The sequence below is a fragment of the Mirounga leonina genome, unplaced genomic scaffold (assembly GCF_011800145.1).
Source record: "Mirounga leonina isolate KUSES-001 unplaced genomic scaffold, KU_Mleo_1.0 Mir_94, whole genome shotgun sequence".
In the NCBI taxonomy this organism is placed as follows: Eukaryota; Metazoa; Chordata; class Mammalia; order Carnivora; family Phocidae; genus Mirounga; species Mirounga leonina.
Window position 1 is genome coordinate 47541991 of NW_023270855.1, and position 15830 is coordinate 47557820.

General features: G+C 48.0%; 1 protein-coding gene across 2 annotated transcripts; it reads left to right on the forward strand.

The window, feature by feature from the left end:
* The first annotated feature begins 8832 nt into the window (after positions 1 to 8832).
* On the forward strand, positions 8833 to 14653 carry CIB3 (calcium and integrin binding family member 3). Of its 2 annotated transcripts, XM_034997184.1 has the most exons (6): positions 8833 to 8883; positions 9086 to 9120; positions 10779 to 10890; positions 11850 to 11997; positions 12865 to 13060; positions 14255 to 14653. In XM_034997184.1, the coding sequence occupies exons 1-6, from the start codon at positions 8833 to 8835 to the stop codon at positions 14274 to 14276; spliced, it is 564 nt and encodes a 187-aa protein (XP_034853075.1). In that variant the 3' UTR covers positions 14277 to 14653. The 2 variants fall into 2 exon arrangements, with proteins under 2 accessions (XP_034853075.1, XP_034853076.1); XM_034997185.1 differs by lacking the exons at positions 9086 to 9120; positions 10779 to 10890.
* The last annotated feature ends 1177 nt before the right edge of the window (positions 14654 to 15830 follow it).

Here is a 15830-nt window from a genome sequence, read left to right on the forward strand (position 1 = left end):
AATTTATTTATTTTTTAAGATTTTATTTATTTATTTATTAGAGAGCGAGCGAGAGAGAAACAGCATGAGAGAGGAGAGGGTCAGAGGGAGAAGCAGGCTCCCCGCTGAGCCGGGAGCCCGATGTGGGACTCGATCCCAGGACCCCGCGATCATGACCTGAGCCGAAGGCAGTCGTTTAACCAACTGAGCCACCCAGGCGCCCTTAAAATTTATTTTAGAGAGAGAGCACGCGCGCAAGGCTGCGTGCGAGTGGGGGGAGGGGCAGAGGGAGAGAGAGAACCCTCAAGAGGAGTCCACGCCGATCCCGGAGCCTAGTGTAGGCTCCGACATTATCAAAAGATCTTGAAGCTCTTTACAAGGATGTCCTGAAGCTGAGTGAGGCCCTCCCTAACCAACGCCCATCTACATGCCCTCAAATCTCAGCTCACATTTGCAGTGGCCTGAATCCGTAGTAGTTTATACTACCATACTATTATGTATATTATATATTATATATTATATATACATAATCCAATGTTATGTACATTTGTGCATTTTAATTTAGACCGCTATTGCCCAAATTGTGCCAAAGACTTTGAGGGAGTGCAGAGGAGGGAGAAGCAAGCATCCAGGAATCAGGCCAAAGGAGGGCTCGGGGCCTGACATTTCCAGTTCTACCCACAGGGGGCAGCAAGCGACTGCCCAATTCTCCAGCTATAACCTCAACCCTTTGTGCTCAGGAACTGCAAGAGAGCCTCCAGAAAGAATGGACTTCCTCGTGCAGCCAGGCCGGTCCAGGCTTGCTGGTGGGGTGATCCTTGACAGAATCAGCTCCTCAGGGAGGAATGGGACAGACTCAGCTGGGGAAATCTGTTCTCCCCCAGCCAACCTAGCAGGTTTGAAGCTCCTCTCTGGCACTTCCAAGGCTGTGTGCCCTGCAGGAATTGGCTTGACCTCTCTGACCTTCTCTTTCCTCTTTTATAAAATGGGGCTGCTGCTGATGCTAACAACAGCTAATACTTTATATGGATTTACATGGATCATCACATTCACTCCCACAGCCACCCTGTTACACAAACCATCGTGATTTTACAGGTAGGGAAACTGAGTCACAAACTGTAATCCAACCTATGCTGAGTGTTCCAGCCTTGTTTTTGTCACCACAGCATGAGGCCATCCATTGTAAAATGTGTCACTATTTTGTAAACCTCTATGACAGCATTTCTCAACATTTTTTTCATTATCATCCCCTAAAGAGAATTTAATTCAATTTAATTTAATGAGAGAAGTTAAATACCAATAATGTAGTTTTTGTCAAGGATTGAGCTTTGGAGGGCCACAAACCATTGAAATATCTAAGGTTTTTGCATCCCCTCCTCCCGGAACCAAGTTTCACCACCTTAGGAGCAATATTGCCCCCATTGATAATTTATGTTCCAAGGGAGGATTTGTGCCAAATTCCTGTGCTTTTGCTCATTTAAAATTTTTTACTTTATATCCGCTTAAAGAGTCATGAGATTTAAATACACAGAGATTTTTATTATATATTATTCTTGCGTATACATACAAAGAAAATACAATAAATCAGCTAAGGTTTTCTAAGTGTCTTCGTACACAGGTACAACTCATCGAAATCACTGTCCAACTGTAAGTGTCCACACTGGTGCTTTATCACACAACATCGCCCTCTGTGCCATCGAGGACCCTGATAAGGAGCATTTCTTTAACACAATCTGCATTGTTTCCAAAGAGTAGAGTATGGAAAATGAAAGCAGTTACCCGAGGGTGGAAAAACATGGCAAACACCGCCTTACCCAAGAGATCAAGGTCAACATTGTCAGTGACATCATGTAGCTATCAAGTAACCCCAGGTATGATGTGATGAGGAGGACACCTCACTTCTGAGGTCTTCCCCCCCAAACCCATAAATCTAGTCCAATCATGAGAAAATACCAAATAAAAATGAGGGATATTCTATAAAGTACCTGACTGGTACTTTTCAGGACTATCAAGGTCATGAAAAAAAAAAAAGACTAAAAAATCAAAACCAAATAAAACAAAACAGACTGAAAATCAGGAGCCTAAGATCCTAAGTGCAATGTGGGATCCTGACCCAGAAAAAAGGACATGACTGCATATATACATCCATGCTCATAGCAGTGTTGTTCACAATAACCAAAAGGTGGAAAGACACCAAGTGTCCATTGGTAGGTGAATGAATAAGGAAAATGTGATCTATCCATACAGTGGAATATTAGTTAATCTTAAAAAGGAAAGAAGTTCTGACACATGCTACAATGTGGATGAACCCGGAAGACATGCTGAGTGAACGAAGCCAGACACAAAAGGACAAATACCATATGACTCCATTTACATGAGGTTTCCAGAATAGGCAAATTCACAGAAACAGAAAGTGGGATGGTGAGTTCCAGGAACTGGGGGAGGGGAGAGTGGGGAGCTGTTTAACGGGGACAGAGTTTCAGTTCTACAAGATGAAAAGAGGTCTGGGAACAGATGGTGACAACTGCACAACAGTGTGAATGTATTTCATCCCGCTGAGCTGAGCCCTTAAAAATGGTCAAAATGGTAAATGTTATGTGTAACATATTAAGTGTAAATGTTATGTGTAACATATTTAAGTAACATTTACCATTGAAACCATTAAATAAAACATTTAAAAACAACAGGGAAATGATACGGAGAGATCCCGTGTACCCTTCTTCCAGTTTCCCTCAATGGTAACATCTTACCAAACTCTAGTGCAATATCACAGCCAAGATATTGGCATTGCTATAGACAAGATACAGAGCAGTCCATTATTACCCCAAGATCCTTCTTGATGCACTTGATCCACACCCATCTCCCCCCCCACCCCACCCCATCCCTGCACACTGGCAGCCTTACCCAAGAGATCAAGGTCAACATTGTCAGTGACGTCATGTAGCTATCAAGTAACCCCAGGTATGATGTGATGAGGAGGACCTGTCCTCATTCCTATAATTTTGTCATTTTAAGAACACTATGTAAATGGAATCATACAGTATATAACATTTTAGGATTGACTTCCCCCCCCCACACACACTCAGCATAATTCCCCAGAGATCCACCCAAGTTGTCAGGTGTATCTCTTTTATTGCTGAGTAGTGTTCCACGGTATGGATGGACCAGTTTGTTTAACCATTCATCTATTGAAAAATATATGGATCGTTTCCTGTTTGGGGTTATTTTGAATAAAATATCCATTACAGGTTTTTGTGTGAACGTAAGTTTTCATTTCTCTGGGATTGCCCGAGAGTGCAAGTGCTGGGTCATATGGTGGTTACATTTTGTTTTTACTGTATTTTATTGTAGTAAGAGCACTCAACATGAGATCTAACCCCTTCACAAATTTTTAAGTGTACAATGCATTATCGCTCACTCTGGGCATAATGTCCAGTAGACCTCTAGAGCTTATTCATCTTGCTTGATGAATCTTGCTTTGTGCGTGTTGGCTAGTAAGCCCCATTCCCTCTCCCCCAGCCTCTGTGAACCACCATTCTACTTTTTTCTCCTCATATAAGTGGAATCCCACAGTATTTGTCTTTCTGTGACTGGCTTATTTCACTGAACAAATGCACTCAAAGGTCATCCATGTTGTCACATATTGCACAATTTCCTTCTTTCTTCCATTGTGTGTATATGCCTTATTTTATCCTTTTATCCATCCATGGACATTTAGGTTGTAAATATCTTGGCTATTGTGAATAATGCTGCAATGAACATAGGTGTGTTAATATTTCTTTTGAGTGTTAATATTTCTTTTGAGATCCTGATTTCAATTCGTCTGGATGTATACTGGATCCTATGGGAGATCTATTTAATTTTTTCGAGGCACCTCCCTACTGGTTTCTATAGTGGATGCACCATTTTGCATTTCCACCCACAGTGCACAGGGTTGCCATTTCTCTATGTCCTCATCAACACTTGTCAGCTTTTGCTTTTTTGATAATAGCCATCCTGACAGTGATATCTCATTGTTGTTTTGATTTGTTTTCCCCTGATAATATTGAAACGCCGTACTGTCATTATGATTCTAAGTTCTCTATCCTATATTACAAGGGGGATATTATTGCATATTATTTATCATAATAAAGCTGGAATTTATCCATACAAAGATAAAATTAATTTATTTGTACCATGAAAAATGATTTCTTGGCCATGCAAAAAAGAAAAAAAATCCCATGATTGGAGTTGGGTGTCAGAGAGGCAGCCTCTGGTGGCTGACGGACATGAGCAGCAGCTTACTAATTGTAATTAGTGCTTGTTGAGCTCCAACACAGCACCACCACCCTGCCCTCCTCCAATGGTGTCAAACTTACTCCAGCCTCAGGGCCTTTGCACTTGCTCTTCCCACTGCCAAGAACTCCCTTCCCAATCACTATTTCCTCAATTCCCTCCAGTCACTACTCAAATACCATTTCATAGGAGGGCTTTTCCCTCCCAACCTATTTAGCCTAACCTCTTCTCTCTCTCTCTCTATCCCTGCCCTGTTTTATTTTTCTTCCTGGAACTTAGCACCCCTGCCTAATTATGTGTTTATTTGATTGCTTGCCCACAGGAACGTGAGCTCCATGAGAGCTCTGCTTTTGTAATATCAGAACCTAGGACAGCGCCCGGCACACATTAGGTGCCCAATAACTAATTGTTGATGGGTGGTGGGCAGGGAGGGGGGCACATAACCAAATCACAGAGTGCCTGACGGGGTCAGGCATAGGAATCTGGACTTCAACCATGAGGCACTGGGGAGTAAGGAGGTCTTTGCTAATTAGTTTTCTTATTGTTTTCATTTTTAAAAATGTATTTACATGCAAAAAACTCACCCTTTTGGTGTACAGGTCTATGAGTTTTGACAAATGAATACAATCATGTAACCAACACTACAATCAAAATATAGAACAGTTTCATCACCCCTAAGATTCCCTTGTTCCCCTATCTGCAGCCCCTGGCAACCATTTATCTGTTTTCTGTCCCTATAGTTTTGTCCTTTTGAGTATGTCATATAAATGGAATCATCTAATAGGTAGCCTTTTGAGTCTGGCTTCTTTCAGTTGGCATAACACGTTTGAGGTTCATTCATTTTGTGTATATCAGTAGTTAATTCTGTTTTATAGCTGAGTAGTAGTCTATTGTATGGACAGACAGTTTGTTTAACCGTTTCCCAGGTGAAGAACATTTGTGTTGTCTCCAGTTTTTAGTAATTATGCATAAAGTCGCTATCACTCTTCATGTACAGATATTTTTAAAAACGAAGATATAATTCACATACCATAGAAGTCACCCTTTAGAGTGCACAATTCAGTGAGATTTATCACCTTCACAGAGTTGTGCAACCATCACCGCTATCTAGTTCCAGAACGTTTTCATCACTCCAGAAGGAAACCCACCCCCTTGAGCGGTCATTCCCCATCCTCCTGCCCCAGCCCCTTAGCAATGACTAAATCTGCTTTCTGCCTCTATGGATTTGCCTATTCTGAATGTTTCATATACATGGAATCACACACTATGTGGACTCTTGCGTCTGACCGCTTTCACTCAGCATGGTGTTTTCAAGACTCATCCACGTTGTGGCGTGCATCAGTGCTTCATTCCTTTTATATAACTGAATAATATTATGTTGTATGAATGGACCACAATTTCTTTATCCATTCATCCATTGATGAACATTTGAGTTGTTTCTACTTTGGGGCTATTGTGAATAATGCTGCTATGAACATTCACATACAAGTCTTTATGTGGACATATATTTTCAATTCTCTCCACCTTGGAGTGAAAATTGCTGGGTCATATGATAACTATGTTTAACTTTTTTTTCTAAGATTTTATTTATTTGACACAGAGAGAAACACAGGAAGAGAGGGAACACAAGTAGGGGGAGTGGGAGACGGAGAAGCAGGCTTCCCGCTGAGCAGGGAGCCCGATGCAGGGCTCAATCCCAGGACCCTGGGATCATGACCTGGGCCGAAGGCAGCCGCTTAACTGACTGAGCCACCCAGGCGCTCTATGTTTGACTTTTTCAAGACCTGCCAAACTGTTTTCCAAAGCAGCTGCCCCATTTTACATTCCCACCAGCAGTGTATGAGGGTTCCAGTATCTCCACATCCTGGCCAACAACTTGCTATTGTCCGTCTTTTTTGTTATAGGCATCCTGGTGGGTGTGAATTGGTATCTCATGGTGATTTTAGTTTGCATTTCCTTAATGATTAATGATGTTACACATCTTCTCATATGCTTATTTGCCATTTGTATATCTTCTTTGGAGAGATGACTCCTCAAATCCTTTACCTGTTCTGTTTTGTTTTAATAGACTTTATTTTTAGAGCAGTTTTAGGTTCACAACAAAATGGAGCAGAAGGTATAGAGATTTCCCATGTGCTCCCTGCCCACACGCACCCACAGCTTCCCCCACTATTAACATCCCCCACTAGACTGGTGCCTTTGTTACAAGTGTTGAACTTACTACATTGACACATCATATTATCCAAAGTTGACATTAGAGTTCACTCTTGGTGTTGTACCTTCTATGGTTTTGGACAAATATATAATGACATGTACCCACCATTACAGTATCATACAGAATAGATTCACTGCCATAGGGGTGCCTGGATGGCCCAGTTGGCTAAGCATCTGACTCTTGATCTCACTTCAGGCATTGATCTCAGGGTTGTGAGTTCAAGCCTTGCATTGGGCTCCATGCTGGGTGTGGAGCCTACTTAAAAAAAAAAAATCACTACCATAAAAATCCTCTGTGTTCCATCTATTCATCCCCTCCCCAAATCTTTGCCCATTTTTTTTTATTTGGGCAATTTGTCTTTTTATTGTAGTCTCGTGGGAGTTCTAGATATATCCTGGAGATTAGTACGTTATCAGATATATGATTTGCAAGTGTTTTCTCCATGCTGTGGGCATGTACAGGTTTTCATGTGCCCATACATCTTTTCATCTCCCTTGGATAACTACTCATAGTGGGATAGCTGAGTCACATGGTAAGTGTATGTTTAACTATAGGAAAGTTCTTTTTTTTTTTTTTTTTTAGATTTATTTGAGAGAGGGGTGCCTGGGTGGCTCAGGCGGTTAAGCATCTGCCTTTGGCTCAGGTCATGATCCCAGGGTACTGGGATCAAGCCCTGCATCAGGCTCCCTGGTCAGTGGGGAGTCTGCTTCTCCCTCTCTCTGCCCCCCACTCGTGCTCTCTCTCCCTCTCAAATAAATAAATAAGATCTTTTTTTTAAATTTTTATTTATTTGACAAAGAGAGAGACAGCGAGAGAGGGAACACAAGCAGGGGGAGAGGGAGAGGGAGAAACAGGCTTCCCGCGGAGCAGGGAACCCGATGAGGGGCTCGATTCCAGGACCCTGGGATCATGACCTGAGCCGAAGGCAGATGCTTAACGACTGAGCCACCCAGGCGCCCCAATAAATAAGATCTTTTTAAAAAAAGATTTGTTTGAGAAAGAGAGAGAACAAGAGCAGGAAGGGCAGAGGGAGAGAGAATCTCAAGCGGATTCTGCACTGAGCATGGAGCTGGACATAGGGCTCAATCTCACAACCCTGAGATCACGACCTGAGCTGAAACCAAGAGTCAGAGGCTTAACCAACTGTGCCACCCAGGCGCCCTTATGGGAAAGTTCCGATCCATTTTCCAGAGTGGCTGAACTATTTTGCATCACCATCAGCAATTAATAAGAGTTCCTCACATTTTCTCCAACACTTGATATTGTCTTTTTTTTTTTTCTTTTAAATCATCCAAAGGGGGTCTTTAAAGCCTGATCATAGTCACATTCTACAAGGTGGCTTCACACACTGGGGCAGAAGAGAGTTGATGAGACTGGGAGGAACTGTGATCGTCCAGGCCAGAGAGAGTGGGGAAGAGGGAAGAGGAAGATCCAAGAGCAGTTCAGGGGGGTTGGGGTGTGGCACTGGAAAAGGCTTAGCAGGAGAAGAAAGTGGAGAGACAGGATAGACCCAGAGGAAGAAGAGCATGGAGCACCAGGTTAAGAACTTTTGACTCCCACGTGTTCTGCCCAAAAGAATTCTGGGTCTTAATAAGGTTGGCAGCTGCTACATTGAGGATGCATGGTGAACATTAGCATGCTAAAGGCTCTGACAAGTCCTGCAATAAAGATTTCTGTTTGGTATTATTTAACTGACTGTTTCTCTAACTTACACCTTGGATCACTTTTCTTAAGCTATAACATCATCATCATCATCATCATCATCATCATCATCATCATCTCCAATGCACATCTGGGGACCTCATTTAGCTTGTTCACCCAGTTATTATGCTCCCAGTGCCTAAAACTGGCTTAAACCCAATAGTTAAAATTTTTTTCTTTGGTTGCATTAATGATCTCGTTAGATCTTCAGGACGACTCAATGAGCTAGGTACTAATATAACTTCCATCTTACAAACAAGGCTTAGAGAGGGTCAGCTGACTTGTCTAAGGCACATAGCTAGTGGGTGGAGAGCTAGTAATTGAGCTGGGATCTGCTTGCAGTCTCTCCATCACCCTGCCTGTCTCTGGAAGGGGCCCCATACCCCCCAGCCTCACCCAGTCGTGACAGATGTGGTCTGCTGTTCTGTGACCTCCTACAGTCCTTGTCCTGGTGGCCATGGACATACTCGGGCTGTTGCCCAGAGAGCTCAGCTGTAACTTGATCTCACCAGGTTGGGGGTGACAGGGCGGGTGGGCAGGTGACAGCCAGGGCAGGGACATTTGCCCAGACGCTGATGTGCCGCAGCCTGGCAACCTGTGTGGTCCTGAGGAGACTGGGGGCTTCAGGAGCTTGTCCCAGACTCCTGGCAGTGGTCTTCACCATGGGCAACAAGCAGACAGTCTTCGCTCATGAGCAGCTGGAAGCATATCAGGTAGGGGGATGTGCAGGTTTGGCAGCCTTGGTTTCCCTGCCTGAGAAGTGGGGACAGCACCATTTGTCCGGGGTGTGCAATCGGCAAGGGTTCCTGGTGCAGCTCTGTGTGCAACATCAGGCGGGGATGGGCATGCAGTGGGAGGGAGAAGGAGGAGGCCCCTGAGGCAGGCTCTGGGCCAAGCCAACATCTCTCTCCACAGGACTGCACCTTCTTCACAAGAAAGGAAATCATGAGGTCAGTCGGGGCAGAAAGGGAGGAAGACCTGGTAATAACTTTCTCTCCATTGTCGGAGGATGTTTGCGATTGGACAGGACTGAGTGCCGCGTGGTGGTTAAAACACAAAGGGAGGGATTGCGGGCACGGTCAGTGGATGGAGGCAGAGATGGGGAGGCTGAGAATTGTCATATTGTCACGGTCTCTAAGTTGATTAGCTTGGCCTTTCTCCCAAGGGTTGTGTGGAGCCATGGAGAGTATGTGAGCAGGGAGAGGTGTTGGGGGGAGACAGATCAGCATGTTAAAAAGATCCCCCTGAGGCCAGCGTGAAGAGGCTGGGACTGGAGGCTGGGCACCTGGGGGCAGAGGCTAGAGTCAGCTCTGGGTTGTGGGGTTAGCATCAAGGTAAGGGTGCAGGTAGGCAGGCTGCGGCCATTGCAGGTCGCTGGCATGAGCAGAGAGGCATAGTTGGGTATCCCACGTTACTGCTCAGCCCATGGGGCCATTGTCCAGAGGCCCCGACCCATGAACTTGGAGCTGTGAAACCCAAGCTGGCCGGGGTTCAGATACAGAGTGATAGGGGCCAAGGCCCCAGTTGTGTGGGCACGGGATATCCATTATTGATGGGCACACCTTTCACCAGTGAGCCCCATTGTCTGGGTGAGGACAGCTCGTAGGGTCACCCTGGCCATCACGATCAGATTACTGATGGGGAAACTGAGGCTTGGGCAGGGGAGGCTGACCTGAGCTCTGCAGATGGGCAGAGCTCCAAGGAGTTTGAGGGCTGACATTTCGTCGGTCCTGAGCTTCTTGTTTGTCAGCAGAATAACAAGCTCAGAGGGGAAGAGGGACATGCTCAAGGCCATACAGAAGCCCAAACTCAGGCTGTTCCCTGAGGGGGCCCACACAGGTACCTGGGTGGTCAGGACTGAAATTCCGGATACCACTTCCTTGAGTTCCTAGCCATCATATGACCCAGGGGCTCCCATCTCCCTCAGAAACAGCCCCTAGCAGCTTGGGGACCTCTGACTCACCAAGGATGCCCTCTACAAGGCTGTGCTTCTCATGCCCCCAGTGAAGATAGGGTGTCAGCAGGTGAGGACATTGGAGTGGAGAGCTGGCCTCACCATCTAGGTAGTGTTGGTGGCATTTGGTGTTTTGCGAAATGCCCTGCATGCATTAAAAAACTCTGAATATTGGCCTTTTGTCTCCGCTCTGCCCCATTTAGGGAACACTCGCCTTATGGGCTGAGAGAAGGAAAATGTGAGAATGGGGGGTCTTTACAGTCAGAGGCCAACAATGTGATGATATCCAGAGATTCAGAGATTCAATCGGATTCTCTGAATGTTTGATGTAAAATGACCTCACCTTAAGCACACTCCCTTTTGCCATCCCCACTAGCCTGGTCAACTCCTACTCACTCTTCAAAGCCCAGTATCAATGTCCCCACTTGAGTCTCCCTTAGCTCTGGGGCCCTCTCTCCACTTTGGCCCTGCCCCCAGACGGTAGACGTGCCCGTGTTTGGCTCTGTGTGCTTGAGGACTGGGCCCAGAGCTGATGACTCTTGAGGACCCATGATCCTTCCATGTGTAGTGAGCAGCTGCAAGAATGAGAGAAAAGGGACAAGTCCTCCCCATCCCATCCGCCAGCTCTTCCCGGTGTTTCCCTCCCCACCCCAGGCTCTTCTATCGCTACCAGGACCTGGCTCCCCAGCTTGTCCCCCTCGACTATACCAGCTGTCCTGATGTGAAGGTGCCCTACGAGCTCATCGGCAGCATGCCCGAACTGAAGGTATGTGTGGGGCCTTGGGGCAGGCAGGGAAAAAAAATAGTAGGGATGTCCCCTGCTTCCTATGAAGTGAATGCATTTTACAGATGAAAGAAGTGAGGTTCAGAGAGGTTGACACTTGGTCATGGTCACAGAGCTAGGATGTGACCGAGACAGGAATGAAAGCCGGGGTTGTTGGAACGCTGGGATGAGATAATGCAGGTAAAGGACTTGGCACAGGGTCTCCTGCATGGCAAGTACTCAGGGAATGTGAGTTCTGCTTTTCATAGCAGGAGCCGCTAAAAAGGCAGGTTCTTCTCAGTTGGATGTTCGTCACATAGTTTGTGTTGCCGAAGGGGACTTGTGGGGTGAGTGACTGAGCAGACATTATTTTATCACAAGGGACAGAAACCTCATTCGAGAGGGACAAAATGTATTGGAACATAGGAGGACAAACTCCAGGGGGCAGAGCAAGCGCCAGGTACGGCTGGAACCAGGGTTTCTGCGGATGAGCTCAGGAGTCTCCCTCCATCTCTCAGCTCCCCCTTGGCAGGAGGGGGCTTCGGGCTCAGGCAGCCGATGTCCAACGGGGCTGCCCCAGCGGTGCCAGATTCCTGTCAGCTCTGCAACCAGGGTAAAGCAGGCCCCTCCGTCGCCATCTTCCAGGGCAGCCTCTGATTGGCCAGTTTGAGTCACCCTACCTACCCCAGAGCCAATCACGGTTGCCAATCGATAGCGATCTCTGATTGGCCTCAACCAGGTCACGTGGCTGCACCTGGAGCCAGAAGTGGGATGACGGCCACCCAGACCACAGGGGCAGAGAGAGGAGTTGTCTGGAATCCTGTCCCAGGACGGTGGGCAGGAGGAAGTTTGAAGGTGGGGGGTGGGTACTTGAAGGTTTCAGGAAGGTGGGTGCGGAGAGCGATTCCATATGGAGCCCAGGGTCCCCGGTCAGGGATGGCCTCTCTGCTTCCTGTCCCCAGGACAACCCGTTCCGCCAGAGGATTGCCCAGGTGTTCTCTGAGGACGGGGACGGGCACATGACCTTGGACAACTTCCTGGACATGTTTTCCGTGATGAGCGAAATGGCTCCCCGCGACCTCAAAGCTTACTATGCTTTTAAAATTTATGGTGCGTGCAGGGCTCGGGGGTGGGCGAGCGTGGGGTGGGGTGGGGAGTGAGAACAAGACCGGGCCTGGGGCCAGGGGCTGCCCTGCCGTCGCAGATGTCTCCCCGGGGGCTTCGCCCCACCTTGGTGCTTGCTGACCTCATCCCCTTACTTACTTTCCAGCCACACGGGCCTCCCTCCAACTCCAGCACACCAAACTCTTCCTCCCTCCGGGTCTTCTCCTCTGCTGTGCCCTCTGCCTGGAATACCTTTCCCTTGACTCCTGCTCACCTTGAAGTCTAGGTCAAAAGCAGCTTCCACCCTCAATCACTCTCCACCCCACATCCTAGTTCTCTCCCAGCAGGGAGCAGTGCTGCTTAATTTCTGTTCATAATCTGTTCATTTCTTTATTGATTTCTCTCTGATGAGACCCAAGGGCAGCAACAGTATCTGTGTTCTTCCCCATCTGTCTCTCATGCCTGGCAAAAAGGAAGTGCTCAATAAATACTTGTTGACTGACCGAATGAATGAAAATTTATCACAGTGCCTGGCACACAGTAGGTGCTCACTAAAAATCTGTCGAATGAACGAAAGTTTATCACAGTGCCTGGAACATAGTAGGCACTCCCTAAATCCTTGTTGAGTGAGTAGATGAAAAACAGTCACGTATGCCTGGCACATAATAGGTGCTCAATAAATAGTTGTGGAGTGAATGAATGACCTCCCAGCAGGACTCTGCCCAATTCCAAAGCAAGACCCAGCCATTACCCCAGGGTCTTGGGATCTCTCCAGTGCCTCACTTTCCTCCTCTGTAACATGGGGACAAGAGGCCCGGCCTGCCTGTCCCCTGCTGTGCCCCCACTCCACATCCCCTCCATCCCGCTGCACAGACTTTAACAATGACGGCTACATTTGTGCATGGGACCTGGAGCAGACAGTGACCAAGCTGACGCGGGGGGAGCTGAGCACTGAGGAGGTGAGCCTGGTGTGTGAGAAGGTGCTAGATGAGGCCGATGGCGACCATGATGGGCGGCTCTCCCTGGAAGACTTCCAGAACATGATCCTGCGGGCACCCGACTTCCTCAGGTGTGACACTCCTTGCCACTTTGCACAATCCATTTCCACGTCTGAGCGCAGCTCCTACAAAACTAGTCCGCAGGCTGTGTTTGTGAAAGTTCCCCTATTCATTCATTTGTGATCTTAGAGAACTTCCCCAGCCTTCCTGGCCTCAGTCCCTGCATCTTTAAAATGGGGATAATTGGGGACCCCATGGGCACCCCCTGTGGGTGGACGCAGCTCTTTGGGTGAATGGAACATGGCTGGTCTTCAGTCCTCTCTTGCCTGAACATTTTGCAGTGAACAGGGTGTACAACTGTACTTGGCAGTCCTGGGGAGAATCAGAGCCCCCCCATAGTCGGGCTGATAGTGAGTTAATACAGGGGGTGGCCAGCCACCTGTTTTTGTACCTCCTGTGAGCTAAGAATGGTTTTTACATTTCTTAAATGGCGGGGAAAAGATGAAAGACCAATAATACTCCGTGACACATGAAATGGATGTGAAATTCAAATTTGTGTCCATCAGTGATTTTATTGGCACACAGCCATGCCTGCTAGTGTATGTATTAGCCACGGCTGCTTTCGAGCTATAAGGCCCAGCTGAGTCCTTGCACAAAGTTGGGTATATCAACCATTTGGCTCTTTACAGAAGTTGGCTGACCCCTGAGTTAGTACATGGAAAGACTTTAGAGCAGCGCCTGGCACATAGTAGGTGCTCAGTATCTGTGTGCTGGGGTTGCTGTCGTGGCTGTTATTATGGGTGGCATCCTGACATGCACAGAGGGCCCCCCTCCTCTCCCTGGAGAGGCAGACAGAGACATGAATAACGACAATTGAATGAACCCTACCGAGGACAGCATCTCTGGGCGACAGCACCCTGTGCATTAGCCCCCTTAGCCCTCACTACAGCCCCATGCAGGAAGGATGGCTATTATCCCCATTTTACAGAGGAGTAAACTGAAGCCCAGGAAGGGGTACCCACTCACTTAGAGTCCCACGGCAAGTCTGGGGTGGAGCCGGAGTGTCAACTCTGATCCAAAGAGGTGTGCTTTCCACCCCTGTGGGGACCGGGGCGGGGGCACAGCCTGGGGTTCTTGAGGGGATCCATCTCCCCCTGTGGTTCCTTGTCTGTCTCAGGGACTCCCTGCAGGAGAGTTCAGGGAGCGGGGGGGATGAAGGAGGGCCACCCTCTCTGCCTGATGACTCCATTTCTTTTTGCACACAGCACTTTCCACATCCGCATCTGAGCGCACCACGGAGAAGTCAGGTCAGAGGAGGACGGGGTGACCCCTCACTCCGCTGTGAAATCCGGTCTCCCTGGGTTCTGGGAATAAACACACATCACTGAGTCACGTCTGCTTGGAGGACATGTGTTTCACCTTAAACCTGCCGGATGGGAGAGAGGAAGCCTGGGATCTCACCTCTGCCCTCACTGTGTGACCCTGGGTGTGGCTGCACCCTCTGTGAGCCGTGATCTCCCCATTTATGCAAGGAAGTGGCTGACTTCTAGATCTCTGTCCACCGTGAGGGCTGGAAGTGCCTTGGTAGCTATGAGTTTTGGTGGACAGAGACCAGATGTGGAGATGAGGCCCATGTGATCTCACCCCCGGGCTTCCCAAGGCTGAACCCTACCCCCAACCTCTCAAGTCCCCTTTCCCCCCAATCCTTGAGCTGCTCAAAGGGACCAAGCTTGGACTCTGTCCTCATTCATTAGCACAGCCAGAGGAGGCCTCCAAGGGAGGGGGCAGCAATGTCATTCACTGAGGCTGGCACCGTACTTTACAGTTTACGAAGCACCTCTCTGCCATTGCATTGGCTGCCTGTGGCATGCCAGTGGGGTGGGTGAGAAGCAATCACACTTCAGAGGGAACAGAGTGATTTGCCCAAGGCCACATCTCATGTCATCTGCAAAGGCAGCCTTGAACTCAGGCCCACCTCTTTCCAGATCCCATACATCTACACACCTTGCAGATTTGAGAAGCCCCACACCCACTCCATCTGTGGTCGGCCTGGGGCCCGTCTATAGGCCCCGTCAGTCCAGGGAGTGGTCATTCCTGCAATCGAAACTAGCTGCCAGGGCACCTTCCCAGACACCCCCACTGTGCATCATTTCTAGAGCACCCACTCCCACCCTAACCTCCACTTATTAAGCACCCACTGTGAGCCAAAGCCTCAGGTTTTATGTGCATCCAGTTGGTTCATCCTGAGAAAGCTGAGCTGCTCTTCTTCCCACTTTCCAGGTGAGAAACCAAGCCCAGAGAGGTCTAGTGACTCGCTAGAGGTCACACGGCCATGTGATCTGGGATTTCCTCCAGAACCCACTGCTAACCATGACCCTGGGCTGCCTCTCTCCTTCTTTAAAGGGGCTCCCATGCTTCTGAAGTTGGTGTCAGGAGTGTGTACTATGTGCCAAGCCCTCTCCAAGTCTCACCTCCCTCATTTGTAGGAGAACCCCAGGAGGAAGGTGTGAACAGCTCTGTTTATAGGCAAGGATGTTACTTAGACTTGAGCCAGGTGCAGAGGATGTGGCCAAAGAGCTCCAACTGACTGGGTTTCAAACCCTGGCACTGACACCCTCTAGCTGGGTGAGCTTGGCCATGCCTCTCCTCCTCTCTGACCCTTAGTCTCTTCTTTAAAGTATGCAGTATGAGCCTATCTGCTGGGCCTGCTCAGAGGTGTTAACAGAAATAGTGAACTTGGAGGCTTTGGCATGGGGCCTGGCACACAGTAGGTGCCCTAGACCCTTGCTGTAACTGATAATTATTATTCAAATAACCGGGTCACACGATCGGCAATTGCAG

Excerpts from the sequence above, each read along its gene's own strand:
- CIB3 (XM_034997184.1), top strand. The coding sequence starts at position 8,833 with ATGGGCAACAAGCAGACAGTCTTCGCTCATGAGCAGCTGGAAGCATAT. Across the intron at positions 9,121-10,778 it reads ACAAGAAAGGAAATCATGAG|GCTCTTCTATCGCTACCAGG; the intron begins GTCAGTCGGGGC and ends TCCCCACCCCAG. Across the intron at positions 11,998-12,864 it reads CTATGCTTTTAAAATTTATG|ACTTTAACAATGACGGCTAC; the intron begins GTGCGTGCAGGG and ends CCCGCTGCACAG.